We start from the raw sequence: 25324 nt of genomic DNA, 5'->3' as shown, positions 1-25324 counted from the left end.
TTCAAACACATCAGCTGATGGTAGTTCCTTATGTTGGGATCAGTGTCTCTGAAGTTTAGTCGCAATATTTATCGGTCAAAGGTGATGCATCCTGTTTCTATAGATTTGCACATTCTGAATATTTCATATAAATTGAGTAATTTCTAATTGTCTAATTGTCTAAAGACATTAGAAATTACTCAATTTATATGAAATATTCAGAATGTGCAAATCTATAGAAACAGAAACTGGTGACTAAGTGGAGGAAAAGAGTGTAGGAAGTAACTGCTTAATGGTACAGAGTTTTATTATGAGATGACAAAAATATTTTAGAACTTTCAGTGATTTTTATTTATTTCCGTATAATCATTTGGAAGGGTGGAGGGTCGGTGAAGGAGAGGAAGACCCTCAACTAGGTGGACTGACTCAGTGACTGCTGCAATGGGCTGCTGTGTGTCAGGAAGTGTGTGGATGGCACAGGACAGGATTGGGTTCAGATCTTTTGTTCATAGAGTCATTATGAGTAGTATTCACTCGATGGCAGCTAACAACAACAACAACAATAATCATTTGTATTTTCTAAACGTTCTGCAGGGTATGTGTATTAATTCAGATGATGGGAACCATTTAAATAAAAGAGCAGTGAATCAGAACTGGAAGTAAATCCAAGAGGTTAAAGAGTTTGGGATACCTTATTGTAGAGAAAGATCACTATCTGTGAAGAATCATAAGTCTCCCATGCCTTAATTTCCCTATATGTTAAGATGAATGCATAAATAAAAGGCATTATAAAAAAAAAGTTTGGGATAGATGTGTAGTTTACCTGAGGTGAGCATGAAAAGCTGTAATAGGATTCCTCTCCAATTAGAAGTTCTTAACCTGGAATGCCTGCTATGCAAAATTATGTTTGTGTATATAAGTACAATTTTCTGTGAAGAGGATTGTATGCATTTATCAGATCTCCTGCCTGTGTCTCTCAGCTGTTTAAAGAAAACTTTGATTTAGAGACGGAAAGAAACTTCAGAGAAACCATCTAAATTTAGACCTGATTGTCTTCTAAGTGAGAATGAACACCTTCTGCTTGATCTTGAGGGTGGACTCTGGGACCAGTGTGTGGTTCTAGAGGGCAGTAATCTCAAGTTTATGATCAGTCTAGTTGGTTTTACACTGATTTTTCACACAGAAGTAGAAGAGGAAGTAGACATTTTGTGCTTTCTCCTCTGGGTTTCCTCTTTATTCTTGCTATTTCTTGGGGTAACTGAGGCACTGCTCATTCTCACTAGCAAGTTTACCAGTGATATTATGATTCCCACCTGACAGCAGGTCATGATACTAGACTGAGATCTTCATCTTCTGGCTAAAGGCAAAGGGAAGTTGGACAGGAGTGGTGCCCCTGTTGCCTCCTCCCCAGAGAACCCAGAGCAGAGGTTGTCACCACTCAGTCAGAGAAGGGGCTTCTAGAAGGTGTGATCTTAAGTGGCTTGAGAGCATTGTATCATGAGGACTGGAGCTGGATGATAACGGTGGGAAAGGCTAGCCCTTTTTGGGCCCTTGGTCTTTTCTCACCTGAGATATTGAACCAGAAGAGACCAGGACGGCCCTCAACACTGATGACCCCCACCATGTGGTTCACTGGGTCCGTCTCCATGACAGTAAAGCTGTAGTGGGTCTCATCAAAGGCCATGGGTATAGAGGAAGGCCGGGGCCGGGGGATCCACTCAATGTGTAGCCGGACAGTGGCTGAGAGTGGTGGCTGTCCACTGTCTGTTGCTTTGATCTGAAAAGAGATGAAAAATGAACTCGAGACTTTGCCTGGAGTGTGAGAGACAAAAGACAAGAAAATCAAGGCAGCCCTGAAGCCAGGTCAAGAAACAGAGTGTCCTGGACTCCAGCCACACTGGCTTCTCATCCTCTTGTTCATTCATTCAACACATTTGAATGCTTATTAATCTATCATTCTAACTGCTGCAGACACGGTGGTGACAAAACATATAACTCGTGTCTAAGAACTCATAGAGAAAACATAATAATAAAACTATTAATTGCAGATGAGTGTTGGTTCATAAAATGGATTTTGGGTATATTGTTTCCTTTATTCTTCCTGTCATGGACTGAATTAGGTACTACCCCACTCCCTAAATGTATGTGTCATCTTGGCTAGGCTATAGTTCCTAGTATTGTCTAGTTTTTTCATTTTGTGATCTGGCTAATGTAAGTACCTTTCATTCTGGCTTGTAAATCCTAATCCCTTTATGTTAATAAGGCAGGATTACTGTGAAGCATACATATCTGGAGTCCTATCCTTACTTAAGTGACTCCCTTGCTTGAGTAACAACCTTTATCTTACAAGAGATAAAAGAAAAGACAAGTAAGCAGAAAGCAGAGGGACCTGGCTACCACCAAGTAAGAAGAGCTGAGAATGGAGCTTATCCTCTGGATCCAGGGTCTCTGTGCTGAGAACTTCCTAGACACTCCAAGGGAATGTTGGATCCACAGATGTTGAAAAGAGTCAAGGTCCTTACTCTACAGTTGATCCTGTGAATTTGGACTTCTGACCTTCTAAACTTTGAGAAAATGAATTATATTTGTTTACATCATCTTCTTGTAGTATTTCTATTATAGCAATGTTAGCTAATGAAGATACATCTCAATGTTGTTGTATTGTTATGTGCCATCGAGTCACTTGTGAGTCATAGTGACCCTATGTACAAGAGCTCTAAATGCCATTCTATCCTGTGCCAACCTCGCCATCTCAAACATACTCGTTCCCACCACTCCAGTCACAGAATCGATCCATCTCATTGAAGGTCTTCCTCTCCTTCACCACCCCTCCACTTCTCAATAGCATTCCAAAAACAAACCCACTGTTGTCAGTTTTGAGGTTTCATTAGAATTCCAATGCTGTTGATCTTTATGAGAGATTTCCTATTTTTCTTTTGTGGAGCCACTGGTGAATTGGAACCTTCTGCCTTTCAATTAGCAGCATGTAACATCATACTATAACACTAGAACAAACAGATATGTCTTGGAGTAGTTGCAGCTATAGTGTTCCTTGGAGAAAATATGATGAAGCTTCATCTCACATTCTTTGGGCATGTTGCTAAGAGAGAGGTTATTCTTTGGAGAGAGATATCATGCTTAGAAAGACGAAGGAACAGCAAAGGAGAAGACCTTCAACCAGGTGGATTGACATAGTTACTGCAGCAGTGAGCTCAAGTGGTCAGAGATTATGAGGATGGCACAAGATAAGACAGGGTTAAGATCTGTTGTTCACAGGATCACTATGAGTTGTATTTGACCCAATGACACCTAATAACATAACACTAGAACTGAACACCTTAAACTAAAAACTATTAAACTCTCACTATTACCAGATCCTGTTTTAAGAGCTCTATGTAAATTATATAATTTAATCTATTATCAGATTATGTTTTAAGAGCTATATGTAAATTATCTAATTTAATCCTCACGATAGCCCTCTGAGAACTGTTGTATAATTTCTCTTTTATAGAAGGAAACTGGGCTTAAAGTGTCAACATCAGCAGGATTATATGCCTGATAAACTACAAGAACAGAGTTGCATCAGGTTATGTGACATGAGAGCCTAGCCATTTCTATATTAGCTATATTAGCTTCCTGTGAGGAAACTGTTCTTATCTCCATTTTATAGAGGATCAAAGACCCAAAGTCATACAGGTATAAGGTGGCAGTGTTAAGCTTAGACTCAAGATTTATCTTAATTCTTAAAGCCATTGTATTTAAAAAGCCTTATCTCAAAGAACAGAGTCAATTTCTCAAGCAAGAACCTTATTTATAGCTCTCAAAGCAACAGACTCAAAATACTAATCCTTGGTTTAAGCCGACACTCTCAATTTCTCTGGGAGATGATTAGGTAAGGAAGTACCACCTCTGTGCCTGCTGACTGTTTCCTTCCTTTTTTGTTGTTAGGTGCCATTGAGTCAGTTTTTACTCATAATGACCCTATGTACATCATAACAAAACCCTCTCCAGCACTGTGCCATCTTCATAGTTGTTGCTACTTGAGTTCATTTTCAGCCACTGCATCAATCCATGTTCACTAAGGTTCTTCCATTTAACTATGTATTAGTCCTCAAAGAACTAATGGGTCTTGATTATGTGTCAAATGTAAGTGAGTGAAAATTGGCACACTCACTTCCTGGCTGTTCTGCTTCGAAGACAGATTTGTTCATTCTTTCAGGGGCTCATGATATGTTCAGTATTTTTTAGTCAGTGCAACACTTTGCTGTTGTTGTTTGCTGTAGAGTCGAGCAGGACTCATAGCAACACTATGAACAAAAGACTTGAAGCCTTTCTATAACTATCGTCGTTTCTCAAAATTCATAGAGTTTCTAGAGGCATGTGGTTTAGGAAGTGGATGCCACTCCTGCAACACTTTAAAGCTATCCATTCTTCTTTAATCTTCCTTGTTTATTATCCAGCTTTTGCATGTATATGTTTGAAAATATCAAGTATTAATCACTTATTAATATTTAATACATTTTAACTCTTAAAGAAGTGTTTTGCAGCAGAATTTCCCAATGAATAATGTCATTTGATCTCTTGATAGCTACTTCCAATAGCATTGGTTGTAGATGAAAGTAAAATGAAAGCTTGACAACTGCAGTGTTTTCTGTTGATTATGATGTTGCATACTGATCTGGTTGTAAAGATATTTGTTTTCTTTAGGTCAAAGTGACATTCACATGGAAGACTGAAGTCTTTGGTTTTGGTAAGTTTTTGAAGTCCTCTTTCAGCAAACAAAGGTGTATGATCTGTGTATTGTAGGTTGTTAATAAGACTTCCTCCAGTACTAGAGCAGCGTTCTTTTGTATAATCTAGCTTCTTGGATCATTTGCTTGGCACACAGATTGAATAAAATAGCAAAAGGAAACAAACTTGGTGCACACTTTTTCTAATTTTAAAGCACCCACCATTCTCTTGTTCTGATACTATCTTCCTGTATCCATAATAAAATTACAAACCATGAAGCCACGCCTCCTTGGGCCTCTGTCCGTATACTCACTGTGAGAATGTTGTACTCTCCAGCTGCAAAGGTGTTGCTGGATGACACCATGCCTGTGACTGGGTCGATGCTGAAGCCTTCCTCATCAGTCTCCTCAATACTGTAGGTGACTCTGCCATTAAGACCTTCATCCAAGTCTGAAGCCACCAGCCTGTACACAGGCCCAGGGGTCGCCAGACTCAGTCTCTCTGGAAGGCGGACATTGAAAAGTTTGTGGGAGAACACAGGTGGATTGTCATTGACATCCAAGACACGTACCACCACCCTGGAGGTGGATTTCAGGGGAGGCTGCCCATTGTCCAGCACAGTTACCTAGGGATAGAATCAATCATCAACACTTGAGTTGCCAGAAGCAAAGCACTGAATATATTGCGACCCATCACAAGCTTATATGCCAGCTTGTTCTTTGCTGTAGGCTCATTATTTTATTATCATAACTTCACCCACTTGGAACTTGAGTAACTTTGCCTACAGGAAAGTCAGTGAGAACAGAGAGTGAAACCAGAAAAGATTGGAAGGAGACAGAGTCACAGGGCTTCTAGCCAAACCTGGCACTCCCTCAAGAAGGCCCATTAGCTGTCACTCAGACACCATTTAATTTTCATCTGCTCATAATTCTCATAAGCTTTGTTCTTGGGTTTCCTTAAGCTACCTGAGGTTAGATAAAACAAATGAGAAAATGTTTATGAAGGAGTGGGTGGTATCTTTTGAGTCAATCATGCTGCCTTGTACATGGAATGAGAGACAGAGAGTGAAAGACACTAAAACAATTTCAGAGTCAGGAGTCATTTCATGAAGGGACAAATTATTCCACATATAAATACCTCAAAGGTGTTGCAGGAGATGGGACAATCCCACCTCAAAAGGTTTAGCACTTTAGACATATGTTGATGTTTAAACATTAAATACTACCACTTAACAATGCAGAATGTTTTGGTCCCTAGACACATTAGAAGGTCAGTTAGCTGCTGCTTACAAGTAATACTTATTTCTTACAAAGGAAATGTGAAGAGCTTGAGACACAGAAGGCAAATGTTTTCAGTTGTCCTAAAGAATGTGTGACCTCCCTTTCTGAGGTCCTGAAGAGAAGAGAAACCCACCTATCAGTTAAGGACAACGTAAGAAGGAGCATCGCCACCTAGCATTCTGCCCTTCTGATTGAATCAGGGTTTCATTCTGCTGTATGAAGGGTCATTATTCAATGGCACATAACAACAAAGTCAGTGGTGAACACTTCCGCTGAAATGGACACCAGGAATGTTGATGTGATTTTAGAAACATCTTTGGGGAAAACACAGATCTAGAAGCCAAAGATCTGGTTTTCATCCTAGACCTTGCTAGTGACATGGTGTTTGCTCTAGGGATACTTCTCTAGGCTTGAGGGATGGACTGAAAACCAGAATCAACAGGTCATAGTAAATGTATACGCTCATCCTTCCTGCACTCTTTGCAGGCGTTACTAATCAATTCATCTTTCCTCAGTCTGGACCGGGTTTTCCTTCACACTATTGGAAAACCAGTTAATACCCCCAGTGTCTCCACAACCACCACAGCAAAGTTTGGCCCACATATCTTCTTCTCATGGCCCACCTTCTTCTCAACCAAAGCACCTGCAGACAAGCATGCAGCCCTCAGCCTGTACTCCTGCAGGAGGCTTCCTGCCTACAAAGTCAAATCCAATGAAAGGTCCACAAGCATTAACTTACCTCCAGGATGTGTTCATCCTTACTCTCTCGGTCTAGCTGCCTACCCGTGGCTAGCAGACCTGGAGGGAAAGACGACAAAAGGGGACATTATCACAGATGTCCCTGGGGCCATTTTTTGGAATGCAGTTCAAAGACGACATTTAAATTATAGTGCAGAATTCGTTTGTTGTTTGAAAGTAAGCACACTAAGGGGAAATGAAACTAACTCTAGAGAAATGAAAGAGCTAGGAGACCGCAGCACGGTTAATAGTGTCAGATGGGGTTCAAACTCACCCCCTTGTCATCATTAGGGTTTTGCCTTGCTATTATTAAGTGTCATAGAGTCACACATGACTCACAGCAAACCAATGAACAACAGATTCGAACCCTGTCTTAGCCTGTGCCATCCACATAACTCTTTACATGCTCAAACCCATTGCAGCAGTTACTGTCTGAGAGACTTCTCTCTTTTGCTAACTCTCCACATTTCTAAGCATGATGTCCCTCTCCATTGTGATATGATGGACTACAATGGGAATCAGACCAACTACATCCGAGGAGGGAATTGTTGGAGAAACTCAGTATCAGCAGTCATAATAAGGCCAGCTAATGACTAGAACAGACCATCAATTACTCTAGTGCAAGTTTAAATTGATGCTTAAGGAAATTAACATAAGTCCATAAGAACCAAAACATGACCTTGAGTTTATCAGGCCTGAATTTAAAAATCATCTTCAGAATAGGTTTGATAGGATTGAGCACCAAAGATCAATAATCAGGTGAATTGTGGGGTGACATCAAGGATATTATCCATGAAGAGAGTAAAAGGTCACTAAAAAGACAGAAGAAAGAAAAAAAGTCAAAATGGATGTCGAAAGAGACTCTGAAATTTACACTAGAAGGCAAAACAAAGAGAAGATATATTGAAGTAAAAGAGCTGAACATGAGGTTTCAAAGGGCAACTCCAGAAGACAAAACCAAGCATTGTAACAGAATGTACAAAGAGCTGGAGCTGGAGAATGAAAGCATAGAACTCCAATGAATGAATGGATTGAGACTTTTTTTTATACATTCACACAGTGGAATACTATCCAGCATTAAAAATCAATGATTTTGTAAAATTCAATATAACATGGGAGAATCTGGAAAACATTAGTTTGAGCAAACCCAGTCTCCTAAGGAGAGATACTGCATAACACCATTATTATAAAAATAGAAGGATACAAAAGGATACAAGATGCATACAAAAGTCTAAACGAGGAATGGGAGAGGGGCAAAAGGTAAAGAGAGGAAAGGAAAGGAAATCACTAGGATATCAGAGTTTGGTGGGTGGAGGGAGGGATGTGAAGGAATTAAGAAATATCCAATGGGGATCTGAAAAGACAGGGTAATAATAGTAGGCGTGGATCAATGGTGATTAATTTTATAATACATAATGCATATGAGTGATCATTTGGAACACAATTTGAAGGAAGAAATGTGTGAAGCACAACTGTAAGTTTTTGATACATAATATATACAAATTTTGTATGCAAATCAATATAATTTTTTTTAAAAGTTAGCACTTCCTCAGCATGTCTCTCAAGCTAAAAGGACTAAAAAGAAACAGATTCAAGTATCTAATTGCAGAACTGAGAGACACCGTGAGCAAAATTGTAAATGATCCAGGAAACATTAAAAAAAAAAAGATGGAGGGAATACACAAAGTCACTGTACAACAAAGAACTAATCAACAATGAAATATTTCAGGAAGTATCATATGATCAAGAGGCAATGGTGATGACAGAAGAAGTTCAAGCTGTTCTGAAGCCACTGGCCCCAGGAAACAAGACACTAGGAATCAATGAGATATCAATTGACATGTTTCATCTACAGATGCAACCCTGAATGTGCTCATCAGTCTGTGCCAAGAAATTCGGATGATAGATGCCTGGTTGACTAACTGGAAGAGATCCAGATTTGTTCATTCTCAAGAAAGGTGATCCAAAAGAATGTGAAAATTCTTGAACAATAACATTAATATCACATGCAAGAGAAATATGAGTCACAAGTGACTCGATTGCACATAAAAACAACAACAACAAGCAAAATATTGCTGGAGAGCATAAAAAAATGGCTAGAACAGTACATTGACAGAAAACTGTCCGTTCAAGCTGGGTTTATAAGTGGCCATAGCACCAGGGATATCATTGCTGATATAAGATGGATCCTAGCTAAAAGCAGAGAATACCAGAAGAATGTTTATGTCTTATTGACTATGCCAAGGCACTTAATTATGTGGATCATTAACAGACTATGGCCCAACATTGAGAAGAATGGGGATCCCAGAACATTTAATTATGCTCATGTAAATCCTATACCTAGATCAAGAGGCTGTTGTCCAAAAAGAGCAAGGGAAAGACTGCATGATTCAAAATCAGGATGGGTGTACATCAGGGTTGTAAACTTTCTATACCTATTCAATCTGTATGCTGGGCAAATAATTCCAGAAGTTAGACTTCATCAATGTGTCAAATGGAATAATGGTTACCCATGGGGGACAGGGTTTGAGGGAATTCCCAAATTAAAACAGACTTGGAAGCTTGCCTCTGAAAACTCTATGAACTTAGAGAAATGATGAAAGTTATACTTTCTGAACAAGTGTTCAGGTCTTTCGTTCATAGGATCACTATGAGTTGTCTACGACTCAATGGCACTTCACAACAGTTAAGGTTCCAGTCCTTGGGAAGTGACCTCATGCTGAGAGAAGTGCAAGGTTAGAGAAGAAAAGAAGATCCTCAACACAATGGGACTGTAGCAATGGGCTCAAACATGTCTCGATTGTGAGGACGGTGTAGGATAGGGGAAAGTTAGATCTATTGTTCATAGACTTTTTGTGAGTCATAGAGAGAGCTCTCTTGGCCTAGTGGAGAGAAAGTTATTCTACCAAGCCAAAGGTGGGTGATTTTTATCTGGGGCTGGCAGGCCTGGTTTTAATTAGTTTTGGTCAAATAGTCTTCTGAGTGGGATAGCACTAGTCTGTCCATTTGCTGTACAGAACTCGTGGTTGCTGTGATGCTAAACACTGTGACACTGATGTGACAAATATGATAATGGTTACCCATGCTGGAAAGTGTTTGGTGGAGCTCCCTGATTAAAACAAGCTTGGAAGCAGGAGTGGAATCCACTTCCGAAATGACTTGCCTCTGGAAACTCTATGAACTTAGAGAAATAATGAAAGTTATACAAGAGTTCAAGTCTTTCATTCATAGGGTTGCTCTGAGTTGTCCATGACTCGATGGCACATAACAACAAGAAGAGACTATCAAGAAAACTAGCATCAAAATCAGAGGAAGACTCATCAATATTCTGTGTTATGCAGATGATACAACCTTGCTTTTTGAAAGTAAGAAGGAATTGAAACAATTATTGCAGAAGATCAAAGGCTGCAGCCCGTCAGCATGGATAACATTTCAACATTAAAAAAACCCAAAATGTCTTGCCACTGCAACAATAGGCAAGATTATAATAAATGGAGAAAAAAATGAAACTATCAACAACTTCATTTTACTTGGATCCACAATTAACACACTTGATAGCAGGAGTCAGGAGATCAGGAGATGTATTCACTAGGAAATTCTACAGGCTGGAACTTCTCAAATTGGTGAGGAGCAACACCCAAGGTGTGACTTATTTGGTCCATGGTCTTTTCAGTCATTTGTTATGCATCTGAAAGCTGGACAGTAAGGATGATAGATGAACAATTGATGCCTTTGAATTGTAGTATTGGAGAAGAATACTGAATAACCTATGGACTGCCAAAAGAACACATGGATATGATTTGGAGAGAGTGCAGTGGGAATGTTCCTTAGTGGTAAAATTATAAAGCTTCATCTCACATACTTAGGGCATGTTGTTAAGAGAGGCTATTCCTTGGAGAGGGATATCATGTTTGGAAAGATGGAGGGTCAGCAAAAGAAAGGAAGACCTTCAATCAGATGGATTGACACAGTGCAATGACATACTGCAATGATCTCGAGTGTGTCAGAGATGATGAGGATAGCACAGGACAGGATAAAGTTCAGATTTGTTGTTCATAGGGTTGTTACGAGTCCCATTTTACTCGGTGATACCTACCACCATCAAAGCACAGCATTGCATAGCAAGTGATTGAAAAGATTATGACCTGAATCAGACACACCTAAGTTCTCCAAATTACATCACGCTTCTCAGTAATTTGTAGTAGTCCCTGTCTACAGACTTTCCCAGTGCAATACATCTGATCTACCTGCTGGTACAAAGGATATTGGTTGTGGATCTAAGTAAGGTGAAGTTGTTGACAGTTTCAGTCTTTTTTCCATCTATCATGATGCTGTCTATCAGTCTAGTTGGTGAGAAGCTTTGTTTCCTTGATGTTAAGATGTAGTTCATATTGAAGGCTGCAATCTCTGATCTTCTGCAACAAGAGCTTCAAGGACTGCTAACTTTCAGCAAACAAAGTATCGTCATCTGCAAAATGCAAGTTGTTGATTAATCTTCTCCAATCCTGATAACATGGCCTACTTCGGAGTCTAACTTCTTGAATGATTTGCTCATAATATCGATTGAACAGGTACTGAGAGAGGTTACAACACTGATACACATCCATCCTGATTTTACTCCATGTATAATATTATCTTGCTCAATTTGGACAATAGCCTCTTGATTTAGATTTTGCATGAGCACAATTAAATGTTTTCAGATCCCTATTCTTCTCAAGGTTAGCTATAGTTTGTTAATGATCCACACAGTCAAATGCCTTAACATAGTCAATAAAACATAAATAGACATTATTCTTCTGGTATTCTCTGCTTTTAGCTAGAATCCATCTTATATAAGCAATGATATCTCTGGTGTCATAGACTCTTCTAAACCCAGACTGAACTTCTGGGAGTTCTGTTGTAGCTGTTTGCAGAAAAGCTTCTATTTGCTTATGATATTAATTGTATTGCTTGATTATTTCCATATTTTGTCAGATCAACTTTCTTAAGAATGGTAGCAAATATGGATCTCTTCAAGTCAGTGGGCTAGACAACTGTCTTACAAATTTCCTGGTACAGACTGGTGAGCACATTCAGAGCTGCATCTGTTGGTTGAAAACATCAATTGGTATCCCATTGTTTCCTGGGGCCAGTTCCTTCAGAGGAACTTGAACTTCTTCCTTCATCATCATTGGCTCTTGATCATATGGTGCTTCAATGTCAGCTAATTCTTTTTTTACAGTCACTCTGTATTTTCCTTTCATCTTCTTTTCATTCAAGATTTTGCCCATAGCATCTCTCAGTATTACAAGTAGGCACTTGAACTTATTTATCAGTTCTTTCAATTTGAGAAAGGCCAAGTAAGTTATATCCATTTTATTCTCTAGCTGGAGTTCTATGCACATTCCATTATATTACTTTGCTTTGTTGTCTCAATCTACCCTTTGAAATTTTCTGTTTAGCTCTTTTACTTCACTATCTCTTCCCTTTGTTTTGGTGTCTTGATCCTCTAGTACAATTTTCAAATTCTTCTGATATCCGTTTTTTGGAGTTTGTTGTTGTTGTTTTAATATAATCTGTAATCTATAATATATTAATATATAAACTTTTTATTTCATACTGGTTTACTTACAAAGTTCATATACATTGTTTTACACACTTGACCTTTCCCATTTCTTTTACCCAACCATCAAATTGTGCAACCTTATGATTATCACCCCCCATCCTCACCCTTCTGCTCCCTTCCCCCACCCCAGATCCTCATACACATTTTACCAGTTACCTATTTCTACAATAATGGTCTTTTTTTAAAATTGATTTTAATGAACGTTTACATTTCCATTCATTCATTCATTCATTGTTGCCTTTTTCTCCCTGCCCACTCCTCCCTATCCCGTTCCCTCTTCTCTTTAAAAAGTAAAAGAAAAATTATTTCATTGGTATACAACAGCCCCCCTCACCCTGAGTACACTCCACTATGCAACCTTCATTCTGGACTTTTTAATAACCATAATACACAATCATATATCGCTTTTAAACTGTTCTTTCCTTCATCTGTTTCAATGCAGTATACATAATTTATCTAATTTTTTTCAGTCTCACCCCAAATCTGATGTCAGTCCTATTCTACACCAGTGGCACTATGCAGTATTTGTCCTTTTGTGACTGAGATATTTCACTCAGCATAATGTCCTCCAAAGTCACCCATTTTGAATAATAAATATTGCATGAGTTCCTTGTTTTTCAATGCAGTATGGTATTCCATTGTGTGAATATACCAGAGCTTCTCTATCCATTTCGGTTGTTGATGGGCACTTGGGTTGTTTCCAACTCTTTGCTATTGTGAACAAAGCAGCAATATACATGGGTGTGCATATATCTGCCTGGGTAGTAGTTATAGTTTCTTAAGGGTATATTCCCAGTAGTGGAATTGCTGGTTCAAATGGTATTTCTATTTGCAACTTTTTGAGAAAGCGCCATATAGCCTTTCATAGTGGTTGCACCATTTTACACTCCCACCAACAGTGAATAAGGGTTCCAGTTTCTCCTCGCCAGCATTTGTTATTTGCTGCTCTGTTAAATTTTGCTATTCTTACTGGGATGCTATGATATCAGTATTTGTCGTTATGGGACTGAGTTAGTTCACTTAGCATAATGCTCTCCAGTCCTTCCCAAGTTAGGAAGTGATTTACAAAATCATTACTGCGTAGTATTCCATCATGTGGATGTACCATAATTTCTCAATCCATTCAGCTGTGGTTCGACATCTGAGTTGTTTCCATGCTCTTGTGATGGTGAATAACACTGCTATGAATATTGGTGTACAAATCTCCATTTGTGCCTCAGTTCTCATTTTCTCAGGGTATATTCCAGGCAGTGGAATAGCTGGGTCATATGGAATGTCTATGTTCAGCTTTCTGACTATATGCCAAACTGCCTTCCAGAGTGGTCGTACCATTTCACAATCCCACCAAGAGTGTATAAGAGGTTTTTCTTTCTCCTCTACCTTTGTAATGACCTTTTGCTCTCTTCGTGGATGATAGTTATCCTTGATGTTATCCCTCAACTCATCTGATTGTCAATCATTGTTGTTCAATCTTACCAACCTATTCTTAAAAGGATTTTTTTAATTCAAGTGATATAAACTCAAGTTCATATTTTGGTTATTTTGGGATTGTTTTCTTTTTCTCACATTGCTGTATACCATCAAGTTGGAACTGACCCATAGCTGATCCTCCAGCAGGTTTTCAGAGGCAGCAAATCAATCATACAGGGGGAGATTGCTCATCTTCTGCAGACCACCTGATGAATTTGATCCACATACCTTTGAGATTGCAGCAGTTACTTGCCACTGATAGGTTTTTTCCCACCTTTAAACAAATATTTCTTCACGTTTCCAGCTTGAAACTTTGGCCTATCTTTGACCTTCTCCTCTCTTTCTCTGCTGTATCATCCAGATGTTTTCAAAGTGCTGTAGTTTCATCTCTGATAGTTATGTTCCTTCAACCTTACCCACCACACTCCAGGTCTTACCTCAACTATCCTTCCTGTTTCATTTCCCCTTTACCCCATCTTATCATCATGACAGCCTGTGTTTGTTGAACACATATGTATCAGGACATTCTTTTTAGTTATATCTATGTACCTATATCTATCTATCTCATAATAGATAGAAAGAATAAAGTTGTCAATGATTTCATCTAACTTGGATCCACAATCAATACTCATTGTAGAAGCAGTCAAGAAACCAAAAGACATGTTGAATTGGAAAACTCTGCTATCAATGACCTCTCCAAAGTGCTGGAGTGCAATGTTGTTGCTGTTGTTGTTGACTGCCATCGAGTTGAGCACGATTCATTGCGACCCGAAGACGAAAGGCCCTTTTAAAGATTAATGTACATCTGATCAAAAGCCATGGTAATTTGAATTGCTGGTGTGCATCTGAAAATTGGGCAGTGAATAAGGATGACAGAAGAATCGATGCCTTTAAACTGTGATATTGGAGAATAGTACTGAATGCTTCATGAATTGTCAAAAAAAAAAAAAAACAAACCAAAAACCAGCTAAATATGTCTTGGAGAAAGTGCAAATAGGGAGCTCCTTAGAGGTAAGGATGATTTAACTTGTTCTTATGTACTTTGGGTGTATTGTTAAGAGGGGCTAGGAGCTAGACCTTTGAATTAAACATCATACTTGAAAAGGTAGAGGGGCAGACAAAGAGAAGAAGCCTCTCAATGAAGTGGACTGACACAGTGACTGTAACAATGGGCTTGGGCATGGATCAGAACAGAAAGATCGCATAGAATAGGGGAAAATTCCAATGTGATGTTTATAGAGAGCTATGAGTTGTAGTCAAATTGATGATACAAAATAATAACAATAGCCTATGTAATCTTGTCAAGCATCCCAGGAGGTAGGTAAGATTATTATCTCCATCTTGTCAGTGAGAAAGTGGATCCATAACACATTAAAGCTCTCTCTGAAGACCTCACAGTTAATTAACAAAACTCAGATCTGCCTTTAGAAAACAGATCCATTCAACAAGTACTGTGTCTCCCACCTAAGCCTCAGGCTATGCATTCCTGGTTTGTCATTTGTCACACTCTTCTCATTCTTCAGCTCAGCATAACCACCCCCTCCCTAGTCCACAGAGCCAGTGCTGACCCACCACATCGAGCTGCTTCCTCTCTGCTTCCTCTCTCATACAAGTATCCACAGCATATCTACATATCTTTTAGGATGCTGTATTTACACTAGTTTTATAGCTGTTTTTATCTAGCTTTTCTCACTCATGAGAGCTTAAATCTCTCAAATTCTTAGAACACATTTCATTTATGCTAACATTAACACTTGGTACCAGCAGCCAGGAAATTAAAAGATGAATTGCACTGGGAAAGTCTGCTGTCAGAGACCTCTCCAAAGTACTAAAGAGCAACGATGTCATTCTGGAGACTAAGATGTGCCTGATCCATGAAATCATCTTTGCAATCACTTGCTATGTGTCAGAAAGTTGGACAATGATGAGGGATGATAGAGACTTGATGCCTTTGAGCTGTGGTGCTGGAGAAAAGTATTGAATATACTATGGACTGCTAGGAGAATAAACAGATTGATCCTAAAGAAGGTGAGAACAGGCTGTTCCTTGGCAGCAAGTATTCTGAAGCTTCGTCTGACATACTTTGGACATGTTGCAAGGAGGGACCAGTCCTTGGAGAGGGATGTCATACTTGGGAGGCTAGAGGGACAGTGCAGGAGGGGAAGACCCTCAATGAGGTGGATTGATTCAGTGTTTAGGGTAATAGGGACAGATGTGTCATGGACAATGAGATTGGCACAGGATAGAGCAGGGTTTAGGGCTGTTGTACATAGGGTCGTTATGAGTCGCAAACGACTCGACGGCACATAACAACAGCATGTTTCTAAACAGCACATCTAAAAATCTCACTACTCAACTCAGCTCAACTCATTACCATTGAGTTAGAACCAACTTATAGCTGCCCTTTGTTGGGTTCAAATAAAGGTTGTAAATGCACAGGAGGAGATTGCTTATCTTTCTCCCATGGAGCCACTGGTGGATTCAAAGACATGAGCAGCATGGCCTTTGGGTTAACAGTATGGACCATGGACTATACCACCAGAGCTCCTTAAAGATGTCTCTAAGGCTTTTAAATGTTTGTTGAATAAATGAATTATTCTTAGGCTTACCATAAAAGTCTGTGGGTTTAACAATCACTTATCGAGCATTTACTGTGTACCAGACACTAGAGGCATTACAGTGGGCAAACACAGTCAAGGCTCCTTAAGAACCAATCTTCAGAGTCCAGAGTGAAGAACATAGATAATTAACAGAATACTCACACACAAAAATAGAATAATCTAGGCTGTAAGTGTGTAGGTAAGGTAAGGTAAAAGAGGGTAGGTGGTGATAGGAGGAATATTATGGAATCAAGATATAAGCATTTCCAAGGAAAAAGCTGGAATAAGAAACCCAAGAAAGAGTAGTAGTTGTTGTTGTTATGTGCCGTTGAGTTGCCTGCCACTCTTAGCAACCCTATGTACAGCAACTCTGAAGCCTGCCCTGTCCTGAGCCAGTCTCACTGACTTTGACACCCCTAAATCTATTACAATGTCAATCCATCTCATCCAGGGTCTTCCTCTCCTGTGCTGTCCCTCCACTCTTCCAAGCATGATGTTCTTCTCCAAAGATCAGTCCCCCCTGGCCGCATGCCCAAAGTATGTGAGACAGAGTTTCAAAATTTTAGTCTCCAAGGAGAAACTTGGACTCATTCTCTCTAGGACAGACCTGTTTGTTCTCCTGGTGGTCCACACTATCAAGTCAACTTCAACTCAGATCTGACCTTTGCCCTATCCTGCAGCATCCTCATGATGTCTGTCACAGTCAAGCCCATTGTGGGCTCTGTGCCAAATCCATCTCATTGCGGGTCTTCCCCTCTTTCCCTGATACTGTGTCAGGAGAGAGGATGGACTGAGTAAGGCCATGTATCTGGAGCCAAGAAAGTTGCAGGATGGGGTCAGAGAAATGGACAGAGACCAAGTGAAGTATAAGTTTATGGGGCACAGCAAGGTCTGACTTTATCTTAAAGGCACAGGAAAATCATGCAAAATATCCAAAATAGGATGTATAATGACACAATGTTGGTGATGAGAGACACTGTGGGTGATGAACTTGGTGGTGACATTTACCCACTGTCCCCTCATTGCTCATTAATTATTTGATTTTCAACATCAAAATAAAAATATTCTTTTATGGTACGGTGTTTAAATATTTTCTACTCTTCAACTCCTGGAAACTTACGAACATTTCTTCCCTCCAGGACCTTTTGCCAGACCTGGTGTCAGAGGACTGCAGGTTGTAAACAGAACAAGGACTTGGATAAAGTTGTGATGCTAATGCCTCAGTAAGAGATATCTGCCTTCTTCTGACAAGGGCCCAGGGGAAGCTCAGGGGAGCTTAGACCTGTTGACCAAACACTAAAGAAAGTCACACTCCTCAGCTTTCTGATCAAGCAGATCTAGAAGATCATAGATGAAGTTCTCAGATGCTGCTGGTGACACTAGTCTAGAAACTCACTTTGAGAACCCCTGTTGTAGAGAATCCCTATCAGTGAGCTTTCTGGGGAATCTTACCTGTGAAAGGATGGATAGTAAAAAATCCCATGTGGTTCCCACTGGTGATGTTGAAGGTCAGCTTCCCATTGGAGCTGGAATCTGGATCCCAGGCATCCAGCTGGAGCACAGAGGTATTCAAGGGTACATCCTCCTGGACAGAAGGGTAGAACACAGGTCTGGACATCCGGGGTGGGTTGTCATTGACATCCGTCACCTCAATGTAGACTTCAGTTACTGATGAGAGGGGCACAGATCCCTTGTCCACTGCCAGTACAGTCAACCAGTAGTAGGATAGAAATTCTCGGTCCAGGGGTGTGATAGTCTGAATCACTCCTAGAGACGACAAATCATTAAGCCCAAGATAAATTAGTGGCTTTAAAAAAAACACCTCCCAAGATGCAGCTTCTTACCAAGGTTACCAGAGCTCCCTAGCATGGCTTTAGAAATCATTTTGTCCAATATTCCACAATGTACACTGTGGCAAGGATATTAACTGGTATTTTTAAAAAGGAAAGCTGTTGTCCATTTACTGTGGGAACTGCTAAATTAAACAAAGAGGGACTTCAAACAATATTATTATTGTAGGACTTCCCAGAACCTATCTCTGCTAAAATGGGTGTATGCCAGATTCTCAAGTTTATTTAACCAGAAGACAGTGAAGACCATTTCATTGGCTAATTTTGTACATTACACCCATCTGAATAGCCACACACACACCCCCCCCAGTTTTACAGATGAGGGAGCTGAAGAAAGCCTTTCCTAGGCTGACTTTCATTTCAACCCACAAGGGGTTTGTAGTGGAAAGAGCTTTGCCTGTAGAGACAGACCTGCATCTGAGCTTTGTTTTAGCCACTTACGTGATCTGAAACATCAATGTATGACATCTGTTTCTGAGATTCCCATTTCCTACTGTAAACTGAGTGATGATAATGATTTTGCCTGTTTATTCTGAGTGAGTTAAACAAGATGCCACTTGTAGCACATCGCACAGAACTTAGAGCTTTGCGGTTCAAATCCACCAGATGCTCCACTGGTGTGCCAGTCAGATACCATTTGATGGGACACAACAAGAAAAGGGGCGGGAGCCCACAAAACACTTAGAGCTTAAGAAGAGTTCAGCCTGTGGTACTTGACCGACATTTTCCTGATTCATTCAACCCAAGTTCCACTAATTTATTTATTTCACATATTGTAAAATGGGATTTCTATGTTGCTGATCAAAATACAACAGAGCCTCCAGGAGAAGGTGGACTAGAAAGAAAGGCCTAGCAATTGACTTCTAGAAATTAGCCAATAAAAATCCTATGGATCAAAATGACCTAACTTACAAACAGTTATGGGGACAGTGTGGAACTGGGCAGCATTTAGTTCTGCTGTGTATGAGACTGACATTTCATGGGGGCTGATCAGTAGTAGCACCTGGCAACGATGTGAGATTGCCTTTCTGGTAAACAAGTCACTGTTGAGTCAATTGTAACACATGATGACCCCAAGGACATGAACTTGAGCCCAAACTTGAAGGTTCTCAATCAAGTGTATTGACATTTGCACTGTCCAGGGTCTCCAGGATCACTTCTCAGCTGTCCTAAAACAACTTTCTTCAGGCTTTATATTCTCATAGCTACAAAGCTAAAGGTTGCAGTTTTGAGGAATGAACTATTGTTCCCCTCTGAACTGTCCTTGTGATTTTAGAGACTTCGCTTTTCTCGTTAGTTCACTCATACTGCGAACATGTATTGCAGGCTTCTTAACTGTCAGCTAGCACAATGCTAGAAATCACAGGTTCAATAGTGAACCAAAGAGGTTTGCACCCCAAGTTCTCTCATGAGTCAAAATCAGCAGGCTGGACTGAGCTCATAGACAAAGCACAGCAGACCTGAAAGTTATCTTCTGGTGGATGGGGACACTGAGACCCACGGAACCAAGACCTTGTCCAAAACCACGTAACAAGCAAGTGAGAAAATTGGGATTAGAATCAAGTCTATCTAATGCTCTTCCCACCCTATCACATTGCCCTTTAGAAATAAATCGCCTACCTGATTGTAAGCTCCTGAAGGCAACAACTGCCTTCACTGACCTTGGAGCTCTCCCAAGGGGCCTTTTTAAAGGCATTACAAGCAGTGAATACTCAGTAAACACTTGCTGAGTTGCACTTATTTTCTCTGAAACTTAAAAGGAATGCTCACCTTTTTGGGTGACAATCTGGAAATACCCATCAACATTGAAAATGGACATTATTCTTTGACCCAGAAACTACCTCTTGAAGAATTTTTCCTATAGGCACTCATCATATGAATAGAATTATAGGGGAAATGTTGTCATAACTATGTGACAGAGTGAAACCCAACCATTAAAAAAAGAATGAAAAAGATTTTATAAACTACTTGATTTAAGATGCCCTTATTTTCATTATATTAAAAAAATATCTGAATTAGTGTCTAATGTACTACGTTTTCTTAATAACAAAATATGTAATGATAACTTCATGAGACTCAAAAAGGGAAAAACATTAAAATGTTATATACCAAACTGTTAATAAGAACTATATCTGAGGAGATAAGGCCAGGAAACATTACTTTTTAAATTATATATATTAGCATCTGTAAAAACAACAATAAATATATTTGAAGCAAAAAAAATATATATCAATATATATAGTAACATGAATTATTTTAATAAGCAAAGTATGTATCATTTGCTTTAGATACAGTGGAAGTTAGACAGTGATTAAGGAAGACAAAAAAAATAAATTAATTAATGCCTTTGTTGGCAAAGAGTATTTATTGCCCGTATCATGATCTGCCAAAAGAAAGAAATCTGTCTTGGCGATGCAGCCAGAGTGCTGCTTAGAAGCAAAGATTGTGAGAGTTTGCACCACACACTTTGGTCATGTTGTCAGGAAAGGCCAGTCCTTGGATGAGGGCATTATGCTTGGAAAAAGCAGATGGTCAGTGAAGAGAAGGAAAACTCTCCAGGAGATAAATTGACACAGTGACTCCAACCATGGGCTTAGGCACAGCCGAGATCGTGAATTAAGGATCAGGCAAGTTTCCATCGATCATACATCAATGGTTGCTATGAGTAGGAGTTTACTCAACATAACTTAATAGCAACGTGTGTGTGTGTGTGTGTGTGTGTGTGTGTGTGTGTGTGTGTAAACATACATATGCTGCTATTGTTGCTATGTACCATCGAGTTGAAACAACTCATCTCTAACCCTCCAGAGAGTTTTTTAGAGGCAATAAATTGCATGGAAGGAGATTGTCCACTTTCTCTTGCAGCAGTGGTAGTTTCGAGCATTGCTTTGGGTTGTTGAGTGGCTAGCCCAACAGCCACCAGAGTTCCCTATATATCCCTAGCGCGTCTCTCTGTGTGTGTGTGTGTGTGTGTGTGTGTGTGTGTATTCCCTATATAACCTAGTGAAATGTGTATATAAAGTCCTAGCCACTCACTGAGCCAGGCCTTGACAACCACTGTGTGGCACCCCTGTTGTCTTGGCTGTAATCATCACAAAAGCAGATCACCAAGTCTTCCCTCCACAGTGCCACTGAGGGGATTCAAACATCCAGCCTTTCAGTTGATAGTCAAGCACAAATCATTTCTATCACCCACTAACCTACATGAAAGAAAGTTCTTATTCTCTTCAACCTGCAGCTTGATTTCTTTCAGGACCTGTCTCACTCAGGGCCTGCCATTCTGATTCTACCCCATGGCTGGTACCTGTGTCTTGGTTAATGCTGAAGGCTGCAAGGCCAGTGCCAGCTCGCAAAGAGTACTGGAGCTCCCCATCCAAACCGTCATCATCATCATGGGCGGCCACTACCATCACCTGCGTTCCTGAGGGGCTGTCCTCCTGCACCTGGCCCTGGTGCACAGAGGACATAAAGCGGGGAGGGTGGAGATTCTCATTCACATCCAGGACTATCACCTCCACGTGGCAGAGGGTCCGGCGGGCCACGGGCTTCCCGTTATCACTGGCCCACAGGCTCAGATTGTATCCAGCTCGCCCCTCAAAGTCCAGCTCTTTCTCCAGACTGAGAGCTCCAGTGGCCACGTCCACTCGGAAAGTGCCATGGACATCATCTAATAGGATATATTGCACTTCTCCAGCAGGACCCAAGTCAGGATCATAGGCATCCAGAAATGTCAGGATCGTCCCCACAGGAAGGTCCTCTGGGACCTTGAGACTGCTGAGTTCTGTGAAGCACTGAGGAGAGTTGTCATTGGTGTCTTCCAATGTCACTATCAGGTCAGTGACAGAGAAAAGCTGATGGTCCTTCCTGGACTGGTCTCTGGCCTCCACCTTGAATATATATTGAGACTCTGATTCCCGGTCCAAGTGTCCTGTGACAACCAGGTCCCCAGTGAGGGGGTGCAGGGAAAACTTCTCTGTGGGACTTAGTAGTGTATATCGGACTCTTCCATTGTCCTCTGAATCGGCATCTTCTGCCTTCAGCTCTGCAATTGTGCTCCCAGCTCGTGTGTCCTCCGAGATGGTTACCTGGTACCCACCCGGAGGGAACGTGGGAGCATTATCATTACAGTCTATCACATTCACTGTCAGGAGCTTCCAGGAGGACTTCTGGGGCACGCCCAGGTCATACACTGTTATGTTGAGGATGTAGAAACTAGTGGTTTCATAGTCCAAGGAGGCAGCCACACTAAGCAGCCCTGTCTCCAGTTCAATGTCAAAGCCACCCTCCTCATTGCCGCCTGCAATCACGTACACCAGTTTGCCATTGAAGTTGGCATCGGGGTCCATGGCTGCCAGGTGGGCTAGAGGCGTATTGACCGGAACGCTCTCAAGGATGTCAATGGACTGGGGGAAGTGATCCTCAAACTTAGGGGTGTGATGATTGATCTGATAGGTACTTAGGAATGCAAACTCCTCAGCAATGGATTCCTGATTTTGAAGTCCAGCTGAGTGAAGAATGATGGTTTTTGTGAATTGTGTCAAGACTCCTGTTTTATCACACATCACAGGGACCTCAAAACGAGAGTCCTTTACCACAGTAATGTTCAAAGTGGCAGGCAATGCATAGTATTTCCCGTCTGAGGCTGTAATTTGCAGGGAATAGTTAGTAGGTCGAACAGCGGTATGATTCACAAAAGCACGGTTGAGGGTTATCTCTCCAGAGAAATGATTTATATCAAAATATCCTAGTTCATTGCCAGACACAATCTCATATTTCAGATTCTGAAGCTCATCTACATCTATGGCCGACATGGTCATTATTGATTTCCCGACCGGCGAGTCTTCCCGGATAGACCCAGTGCAGTTGACTTCCTCAAATGCAGGCTGATTGTCATTTAAGTTCTTAAGACTGAGAGAAATGGGCACTTCCTTTACCCGGCGAAATGGAGATCCCCAATCTGATGCCCATACCCGGAAGGTGTAAATTCTTTTCATGAGCTCATAGTCCATAGGTTTGGATGTGGAGATGATCCCCAGATAAGGGTCAATAGAAAAGGGTACAGCTTGGGGGCCAGCAATGGAATAGGTGACATAGCCATTCTCCCCATGATCCTGGTCTGTGGCAGTAACAGTCAAAATGCTGGTGCCTGGGGGGATGTTCTCATCAAAGGTGGCATCATAGGAAGACCTGTTGAAGATGGGGGCATGGTTGTTACAGTCCTTTATGTCAATGACCACTACGGTGGAGGCCAGACCCAATGAGGTTCTGATGTGTAACTGGTAGTGGGCTTGGTCATTGAAGTCTAAGAACTTTGTAGTTGTGATCAGCCCAGTGTGCGCATTAAGATTAAACCCTGTACTCCCCGTGGATGGCTTTAGAACATACCGCAAGTTGGGGAAGGCTGGAGTTACTTTCACCAACACCACACGGCTGCCAGGCGGAGAAAACTCACTAAGCTGCACTCTATAAACTGCCTTCTCAAATTTGAGGGAGGCCAGTTTAGAAGCGGGTAGGTGAAAGCCCCGGATCTGAGAATAAAATGCAGGCCTGTTCCTACTCCTGGCCTGGAGGCTGAGGTTGAATCCATGGGGGTGCTCCATCCAGTTGATATCTTTGACAGACACCAAACTGAACTTATTACTCTGGGCATAAGATTTGATGGCTTTGAAATGCTTTCCAGGGTCACCACCAACAATGTCCAATGAGTCCATCAGAGCTCCGGAGCTGCTGGCATCCACCGTGACAGTGGCATAGATGGCTCCCTCATTGCCATCTGGTGGAATCACTATTACCGAGGAAATGGCTGGGGGCTTCCGGAGCACAGGCTCCACGTGAATGACAAGCGCAGCCAAGTTGCCAAAGCCGTTGCCCTCGGAGATTTTCCGCATGCGATCTACAGCCAGCACCTGGAGTTCATATTTCCCTCGCCAGGTGATGTTGAGTTTCCCAGCCACGGTCACCACGCCACTGGTGGGATGGATGGCAAACATCTCAGACCTTGTGTTAAAGGCGTAGTAAAACTCGGCGTTCTGGCCCAGGTCAGCATCTGTGGCGGTCACCTTGCAGATAGGGCTCTTGAGGGGCATGTCCTCAGAGATGGTGACTTTGTATGAAGGTGGGGAGAAAAGAGGCTTCAGGTCGTTCTGGTCTAGGATATGCACCACTACACGGGTCAGTGCTTCAAGTTCCAAGGTCTTCTCAGTAGCTTGGATGATGAGGGTGTAGCTATCTCGAACCTCCCTGTTCAGAAGGGCTGTGTTGCTGCTTTTTGTCCTTATTCTCAGGAAGCAGAAGTTGCCCACCACATACTCCTCTGTTTTGAACACATTGGCCACGTCGCCAGAGATGATCCGGTACCTCACCGCCCACTGAGGTTCCTCCAGGTAGATGCCCATCTTCTCAGAGCTCTCCACGTAGGTCTTGGGAGCAGAGTTTTCGTAGATTGTGGCATTGTAAAGGGGGTGAGTGAAGCGCCAAGCCAAAGAGGAGATAATTCCTTCCAGGGGCTTCTCACAGGTCACATCATGGAGCAAGAGAAAGATAAAACCCAGCAAGGAAATCGTCATGATGAAAAAGTTCCTGAAACCCTGGACAAGAAAAAGAAAGAAAGGGTGTGAGTTAGGGGGGTGAAATGTTTCCTGCTATTGTGGTTCCAAATGGGGGGGGCAGGGGGGCAGATATGTCCCCAAGGGGGATTTGATAATGACTGAAGCCATTTTTTATGGTGCCAGACGGGGTCCTACTGAAGTGCTACTACCATTCCACTAGTGGGTAGAGGCCCTCTTGTTACTAAACACGCTACAAAGTTCAGGATAGCCCACAAAGCAAAGAACTATCCCGCCTCAAACATCAATAATGCTAAGGTTGAAAGACTTTGAACTTGAAGAACAAGCAACTAGTTTGAAATGTCCTCTCAAGAACACCCAGTAGATACTACAGTTGTGACTATCTTATATAAGATGGATTGATACAGTAACTGGGGCTACGGGGGGTTGGTGTGTCAGAGTTAGTGGGACTGGCTCAGGACAGGGAAGGGTTCAGAGCTGCTGTACATAGGGTTGTTATACATCA

The 25324-nt window shown here is 41.3% G+C and overlaps 1 protein-coding gene across 1 annotated transcript in view; it reads right to left on the bottom strand.

Moving 5' to 3' along the window:
- The window catches only part of FAT2 (FAT atypical cadherin 2), a 104160-nt gene extending 79341 nt beyond the window's left edge, over nt 1-24819 (bottom strand). Inside the window, exons 1-5 of the mRNA XM_006893740.1 lie at nt 21558-24819; nt 17856-18170; nt 6730-6788; nt 5024-5335; nt 1546-1756 (exon numbers count right to left, since the gene is read on the bottom strand). Coding sequence (XP_006893802.1) covers nt 1546-1756; nt 5024-5335; nt 6730-6788; nt 17856-18170; nt 21558-24819 — 4159 coding nt within the window. The remainder of the gene's footprint in view (nt 1-1545; nt 1757-5023; nt 5336-6729; nt 6789-17855; nt 18171-21557) is intronic.
- Nucleotides 24820-25324: the final 505 nt, after the last annotated feature.

This window comes from Elephantulus edwardii, unplaced genomic scaffold, assembly GCF_000299155.1.
Source record: "Elephantulus edwardii isolate Elephantulus edwardi_28Jun2011 unplaced genomic scaffold, EleEdw1.0 scaffold00130, whole genome shotgun sequence".
NCBI classification, from domain to species: Eukaryota; Metazoa; Chordata; class Mammalia; order Macroscelidea; family Macroscelididae; genus Elephantulus; species Elephantulus edwardii.
The sequence above is the reverse complement of the archived record's forward strand: the minus strand, read 5'-3'. Positions and strand labels throughout refer to the sequence as shown.